Source organism: Vombatus ursinus, unplaced genomic scaffold (assembly GCF_900497805.2).
Source record: "Vombatus ursinus unplaced genomic scaffold, bare-nosed wombat genome assembly UNPS02005459.1, whole genome shotgun sequence".
Taxonomy (NCBI): domain Eukaryota; kingdom Metazoa; phylum Chordata; class Mammalia; order Diprotodontia; family Vombatidae; genus Vombatus; species Vombatus ursinus.
The window spans coordinates 14,795,532-14,803,346 of NW_020945237.1; the positions used below are offsets into that span (position 1 = coordinate 14,795,532).

The 7,815-nt window shown below is 47.8% G+C and overlaps 1 protein-coding gene across 1 annotated transcript; it reads left to right on the forward strand.

The window, feature by feature from the left end:
* Positions 1–5,821: 5,821 nt before the first annotated feature.
* Positions 5,822–7,433, forward strand: PTF1A (pancreas associated transcription factor 1a). The gene is made up of 2 exons (XM_027847830.1): positions 5,822–6,632; positions 7,231–7,433. Exons 1-2 carry the CDS (start codon positions 5,822–5,824, stop codon positions 7,431–7,433), a joined length of 1,014 nt encoding a protein of 337 aa, XP_027703631.1.
* Positions 7,434–7,815: the final 382 nt, after the last annotated feature.

Below are 7,815 nucleotides of genomic sequence, written 5' to 3' on the forward strand. Positions count from 1 at the left end.
CCGCCCAATGTATCAGATGGTTTCCTCTGTTTTCATAATTTATTGTGTTGACATTACAGGAGTTCAAACACCTTTCCTAATAACAAGATTGAAGGACAAACTACGGAAGCTTTTGCTCTTTATCAAATAAACCTTGGAATGACAGAGCATGAGTATTTGAAGAATTATATCAGCATAAGTCTTTCTTTAACAAAGATTAATATTTAACAATTTGGAAATGGAAAGAAGACAAGAGTGTACAGGAAAACTGGAAACCATTCAGTGTTCTGGAGAAGGTGCTAGAATATCCCTTTTATATTTAGCTTTTCTGAACAGGGCCATCCCTCATTCTTTCTTTCTTTCTTTTTTTCTTCCTTCCTTTTGTTCTTTTTTCCTTCCTTCCTTTTTTCCTCTTCCTCCTCCTCCTCCTACTGCTCCTCCTCCTCCTGCTCCTCCTCCTCCTTCTTCCTCTCTCTCTCTCTCTCTCTCTCTCTCTTAATTTTGAAATCATACACAGGGAGTGGTAATTAGGGGAGAGGCCTCAAAATGTTATGTATGAGACAAATTTAGGGGCCCTTTTCCTTCTTTGAAAGCACATCTCAACATACCTCAGGAAGAGGACAGACATGAAGGCTTCATATAAACTAAAAGCATTTTGAAGCTTGCACCAGATAAACTTACATTTTGCTTTGAAATGAACAATCAACCCTGATTGTTTGTAGACCTTATAGGTGGAGAATCCTGTAGTAAACGTCATAGCTGTAGCATTAGAAGGAAGCTTAGAGATCATCTAGTCTAATTTTTTCACTTTACAGATGAGGAAAATAATATCAAGAAAGGAAAAACAGTGCAGGTCAGGTTAATAACAATACCAGGTTCTCTGGCTTCAAATGAAATTGTCTTTCCACTCTGCCATACTGATATTAAGGCATTCACCTCATCTCACTTCCAAGTAAATCTTTCCCATCACCTTTGGCTAATGCTTGAAATGCCGCTTTTACTGATTCTGTCTTTAGCTTAATGTATTACCCACAGTTACAAATGTAAGTTCCCCTGGAAAGGTGAATGCTTTAAACTATTATAGACCATTTACATCTTAGTATTAATTCATTTTCCCATGGTAGATTTTTTTTTTAATTTTGTATTACTTTGTATTGTTTTTGATGGTCAATGAAAGAGGAAACCAACAAGGCACAGAGACCTATCTGAGGGAGAGGAAAGAATGAAAAAAAAGAGAGTAGAATGGGGCAAACCTGGGATAAATTCGGCAGAGGAGGAGATGAGAAGTAACAGGGGTAGGGATTATTTAGTGGGATTAGAGGTGGGCAGAAGGGAGTTGGGGCTGAGAATAATTTGGTACCCAGGGTATTACTTCATGAACTGAGGAAAAAATTTCCCAGATACAGGAGACTTTTAATAGGAAATAACTGAGTAAGATCTTTAGTATGGAGTGTGGAAGACAGACATATGGTTGGGAAGAATTCAGAAACCCTGCATGGATTTCCCTCCTATTTTGTACTCCCTGTATTTTGTATTTAATACTCCTATTTTTGTACACCCTAATTCATCTTCCCCAAATCTACCTAGAACTGGGAGTTCTGAGTATAAGATTAGTACAAGTCTGGGACAATTTGAAGCCAATCAGAACTAGGGGCTGGGAGGAAGTCTGGCACAGTGGAAAGATCTGGATTTGAATCTTTCTTCTGATGTTTATTATCAGTATGATCATGGGCAATTCATTTAATGACCCTAGATCTCAGTTTCCTCATCTGTAAAATTAAAGGGTTGCCCTAGCTGGCCTCCAAGTTCCCTTGCAACACTGGATCTGTTACCCTGTGCCTATTTGTTCTATGAGAAGCCTAACTTCTAACTAACTAGGTGGGGCAGGCCTGCTTTGAAGGATGCAAAGGAAAGAAGTCTGCAAAAAGTGAGAAGGAGGGATTGGAAAAGCAGTGACCACCTTCCCCTCACAAGCCTCTCCATTGATTGGTGAGGAGTTGGAGGTTTTTTAATTGATGGCTCTCTGAGAGCTATCACTCCATCTAGAGTAACTTGTGTACCTGGGATTCCTTTTCTATCCATTACCCCCCTCCCAGGGACTTTGCTGTTAGTTTAGATTAACTAGGTGCCTACTGTGTCTAGCTTTATAAAGGAGCTGGGAAATCCCAGGACCTTATTTGAGAGTCTTGGAGCCTAGGTTGTGGACCTGAGAAACTGAATGGGGCCTTATGTCAGGTGCAGTGCTAGGGTTTGAGGTATGAAGGAGAGAAGAGAGGGTGCTAAGATTAGAAATAATCAAGGGCTGGGCCTATCAAGCAGAAGATGCAGGATCAGGCCTAGCCACTGATTTTTGTCTAACCAGTCAGTCTAGTGGGGCAGAGGATGGTCGTCTGCAATGTAGTGACCTCCGGTGACCCATAGAAAATCGTCTTTTATTGGAAGGGAATCCTTTCTCCTTTTTTTTTTAGCCAGATAAAGGACTGTTCACATCTTACTTAAATCCTGCTTGTGTATCCCTGTGCATCCAAAGACCAACATCAATGATCAGGGTCCCTAGATGCTTCAGTGTTCCCCAGTGGTACCTCCTCCTCTCAGCACTTGCCTGGTGGGAGGGCCTTTCAGACCTTGACCCCTTTGTGACTGGAGGCAGTGAGTGTCCTGCCTCTTTTCCTCTCCCTCTAATCCCACTATCTCAGTGCCTGAAAGCTTCATCCTTACTCTTACATCTGTTGGGAAGACTCAAAGGTGATAAACCCGGGAAAGGCCAGTGGCTGAGAGGTTTCTATTAGGAGAGTTCTTATGCATATACACTATGCAAATGTAACTCATTCCCAAACAAGTAAACAGTACTTTGGGGGTCAATTTTTTATTCTAGAGGGGATGCTGGACAGTGAGTTGCCCCCCAAAAAAGTATGCTTGTGCACATATAGACTTTTCCTTAGCTCCCTCACACCCCGCCCCTCCCCATCTCAAGCACCTCACACAAGATTACCTCACCAATATCCAGTGGCACCAAGAAAGACATCTAGGTTCTTATCTGAGATTCTTTTGTTGACTGCAGCTCACTGACATTAGGTTGGCTTTATCAGCATTGTGTGAAATGCTTTAGTCTAGCTGTTTACTAGAGTTTCAGAATGTAGAGGTTCACCAGGTACATTTCCACTTTTTAGCCCAAGGAAAGTCGGTTGCTATTAAATCCAAGAGGAATTTCTTTTCCTGTGTCTTGATCAGAACACTGACCTCCAAGGCCTGATTCCCAAACCATTTCTAAGCCACAGAGCCAAAAAGATATTGAAATGAAAGGACCACATTTAAAGTCGACAGAGAAAGAGCCTTCCACATTTTCATCATTTTAAAAATATATTCCCCGATAAACAAGATGAAGTGGGGGGAGAGGGGAGTTGGAGGAAGAAGGGAAGTTTTAATTAACAGACCCACATGAACTACATCCTTCTATGGCTTATATGATTGCTGAGTATCTCACTGTCAGTAATCTTTGAAAAACTCCTGGGGATCAGGAGAGATGATGAAGAACTATTCTTCCCTTCCCCCATTACTTTCTATTTATATTCTATATATTTGGTATTTACTTATCTGAGTATACATTTTTTCCCTCCAAGAGAAGACAAACTCTTCTAGGGAGGTGACTTTCATTTTCAGCTTTTTGTCCCCAGTGTCTGGCATATTAAGAGACTTTTAAATAGATGTTTATTGAATACGAGCTAACCTTCAGAAGCAGCCACCCCCCCCCCAAAAAAAGGTGCATCATTGGGTCGAAATTAGTTGTATGTCTTTACAGGTTTACTTCACACCTTAATCCTAGGTCCGGGAATAAATTGGTATCGCTTCCTCCTGGGAATATTTTAAGAAATGAATTCTGCTAACTGTGGACTTTTTCTCCCAAAAGTCAAGGAAATGTCTAACACCAGTCAATGTTTTCAAGCCACAGTGCAGCTTAGTGAGCTCTAGTTTTCTAAAGAGAGCTTGTACGTCCTCAGAAACTTCAGGGAGGGCAAATGTCTGAGAAAAGAAAGCACCAATGTAGAAAGACAGCTCCTCAGTTTCCTACTGTATCTCTCGCCTCTTTTGAATGAACACGTGCCTGCGGGCTGAAGTTCATAAACGTGCCTGAGGGGAGCCTGAAACTTCATTTCCAACAGTGTTTTGATGAAGAGACAATCAAGCAATTGTCTTGAACTATAAAGGGTTTCTTTACTGCCCTTGAACTAGGGGAAAGACTAGCCCACCGAAATGGGTGATAGAATGGCCACGTAGGCTCTTTGAGCCTACGCACAAAGAGCAGTCGTTGGTTTTTTGATATCGGGGTGGCACAGGAGGCTAGTAAGGCCAGAAAGGTGAGCCAGCTTGACTTTATCTGACTTTCCCTTTTTAACTTGCATACCTTCCCCGAGTAAACACAAGCTCAGAAGTTTCAAACGTTCCCTTTTTAAATAAGGTTTTATTGCTTCGAACTTTTGGGTCCCTATTTGCTCTCAGAAGAAAAGTGCCCCGCTGACTGACCCTAAGAGACAACCTCTCACCTACCTTCTTTTCTTCTCTGTGTGTTTCTTCTGTCTCTGTCTCTGTCTCCATCTCCTTCCCCCTCCTTCCCCCAACCCCTCCTGCCGTTTTCCCTGTGTCTTTTGGCAGCTGGGGTTTGTCCCAGAGAACCAGACATAGAGAGAAAACGAGAACAAACCCTCCGCGCAGAACGGCCACGTTTTCCCTTCTCTCCACCCATCCTCTGTTTGCCCAGTAGTAACTCAGAGAGGTCACCCAGGAGCACTGAGGGGTGAACTTCCGAACTAGACGATGGCATTGGTCTAACTCTTTTACGCTTTTAAAAAACGATACAGGGGGTCAAGATGTCAAGGTGCGCGGAAGATATCACAGTCTAGCCCCAAATGTAATTACTGATTACTGGGACTGGGGGAAGTCCCTGTGTGTGTATGTGTGTGTGTGTGTGTGTGAGAGAGACAGAGAGAGAGAGAGAGAGAGAGAGAGAGAGAGAGAGAGAGAGAGAGAGGGGGGGGGGGCGGGGAAAGCTGGCCGCTGGGCTACCCAGTTTTCTATTCATGTAGCATCCTGTACTCGCTCCTCCGGCTCCTCTTCAATATGCGGAGTTTTTCGTGAAGATGTCGTGGGATAGGAGATCATGGCCTCCTTGTTTCTCACTGAGACGAGGGTACCCGCTCTCCTCCGCTCATGCTCAGGAACCCCAAGCCAAGCCACAGGTGCCCTTGTGAGGCCATGCGCGCAGGTGCAAAAGCTGAAAGCTTCAAGAAGGGGACTTTATGGCCCCCGCCCTTGTCTCCCCTCCCACCCTATATGTGGGCTCCGCCCCCTCCTTTACCCCTAGGCTTTCTGTGAAGGGAAAGGGAGGGGAGGGGACTAGAAAGCCGTCAAGTCGGCTGTCTAGGTCCCATCTCTATCCTCCCCACCCACCCCACTCTCTCCAAATCAGTCGGTGCCTCCCTCCTCCACACCCCACCCCCCTTACCCCTGCACGCACCCCTCGAACTCTGATTGGCTGGCACGGCTGGTCCATGGCACGCGCCTGTGGATGTAGTTATAAGAATCCTCGCGTGCCGGTCCTCAGCCCTAGCAAGTCTCCGATAGCCCTCCGGAGCGCACCTCCCTGGGCGACGGGTGCAGCCCGATAACCTGAGCGTCTGCTACAGTTCCCGAGGGCGGGGGCGGGGCGGGGGGGGTGGGAGTGGAGAAGGCCGTCCTCACCTACCTTTAGTGCACCAAGTGTCAGAAAGAAGGGAGGCGAGGAGTGGGGAAGTAGCGCAAAGTAAGGAGGCAGGACCCGCGAAACCTAAGCCCCCAGGCGGCGAGCATGGACGCGGTGCTGCTGGAGCACTTCCCGGGGGGACTGGACGCCTTCCCCTCGCCCTACTTCGATGAGGAGGACTTCTTCACTGACCAATCCTCCCGGGACCCCCTGGAGGACGGCGACGAGCTGCTGCCCGACGAGCAGGCGGAGGTGGACTTTCTCAGCCACCAGCTCCATGAGTACTACTATCGCGACGGAGCGCGGCTACTCCTGCCTCCTCCCCAGTCTGCCCAGCACCCTTCAGGGGCGCCGCCGGCGGTCCCCGAGGAGGCGGACGACGGAGGCGGCTTCTGCTGCGATGCCGGGGCGCCCTCCGGCGGCGGCAGCTTCCCAGACTCCCCCGGCCCTGAGTCTCCCGCGCCCTGCCTCGCCTATCCGTGCTCCGGGAGCGCCGCCGCGCTTTCCCCCGGGGGGCGGCTGCGGGGACTGAGCAGCGCAGCCGCTGCTGCGGCGGCTGCAGCGGCTGCGGCGGCAGCGCGGAGACGGCGGCGAGTGCGCTCTGAGGCCGAGCTGCAGCAGTTGCGGCAGGCGGCCAATGTGCGGGAGAGGCGGCGGATGCAGTCCATCAACGACGCCTTCGAAGGGCTGCGCTCTCACATCCCTACGTTACCTTACGAGAAGCGGCTCTCCAAGGTGGACACGCTGCGCCTCGCCATCGGCTACATCAACTTCCTGAGCGAGCTTGTCCAGTCTGACCTGCCCCTTCGGGGAGGAGGCAGTGGAGGCTACGTCAGAGCCGGGGCCGGCGGCGGCCTGGGAGGGGACGGTCTCGGGAACCAGGCCAAGAAGGTCATCATCTGCCACCGGGGCACCCGTAAGTGGCCCCCTCAGCCCGGGCACGAAGGAGACCCAGCCCTGACAAAGACCCAAGTTAGATGAGGGCTCACAGATAGAAACGAAGGCAACCCACGACCTGCCCCACCGACCAACCAGCCAGCCCGCCCACTCGGGCGCTCACCCAGAAACACAGACACAGACACAGACCCACAGACACCCCCCCCCACACACACACACACGAGTCAGCCCAGGAAACAAGCGCAACCCTGGAGTGCAAAGAGCCAGCTTTCACCAGCATTGCGCCCCCGCCCTCTCCCCTCCCCTTCTTTCAATAACTAGAAAAACTCTCTCCCCTCTGACCTTAGCTAAAAGAGGGCGTGCGCTAGGCGGCCCCTGCAGGCATTGGGACTGGGCAGACTAGTCCTAGATAGGACAAGGAAGGGCGATTTAGAGCAAAGGAAGAACCCAAGGAAGGGTAAAGGAGACTTGGGATAGGGTCATCTCAGGAACCGTTAGACACTTGCTCCATTGGAGTGGATAAGAAGGGCAATAGGAATAGACAATAAGGGAACGCTGATTGTTTGACTTGATATTTACAATCTCTCTTCTTTTTTTCCCTTATCTTATCTGCTTAGGATCCCCATCCCCCAGCGACCCAGATTATGGACTTCCGCCCCTCGCAGGGCATTCTCTCTCGTGGACAGATGAAAAGCAACTCAAAGAGCAAAACATTATCCGAACAGCGAAAGTGTGGACTCCAGAAGACCCCAGGAAACTAAATAACAAATCCTCCCTCAACAACATAGAGAATGAACCACCCTTTGATTTTGTGTCCTAAGGACACCAGTCTCCCACTGACTGTGCCTCCGAGCACACTGCAGGTGTAAATATCTCTTGTAAATTTAATTTAAGAATCACATTTTCCTAATGGCAATCAACAGCTTGTTATTTATCTATTTATTACTCAGAACGGTTAATGAAGTAGACTGTCTTTTAAAAATGCATAATTTATATAATTTATCCTGATTTTTAAAAAAAAAATATGCAATAGTATATCTAATCTTCACAGCACCTTTGACAGAACTCTACAAGACTGGGAAAAACTTGTGCCAGAATGAATGATAATTTATTACCAGATATGGTTTATTGTGTTGTTAATAAATGTAATTTACACTCTCTCCTCACCTACATCATTTACTTATGGTCAAGAGGATCTAGGG

Coding starts and splice junctions, on each gene's coding strand:
- PTF1A (XM_027847830.1), top strand. CDS start 5,822: ATGGACGCGGTGCTGCTGGAGCACTTCCCGGGGGGACTGGACGCCTTC. Junction 6,633..7,230: donor CATCTGCCACCGGGGCACCC/GTAAGTGGCCCC, acceptor TTATCTGCTTAG/GATCCCCATCCCCCAGCGAC.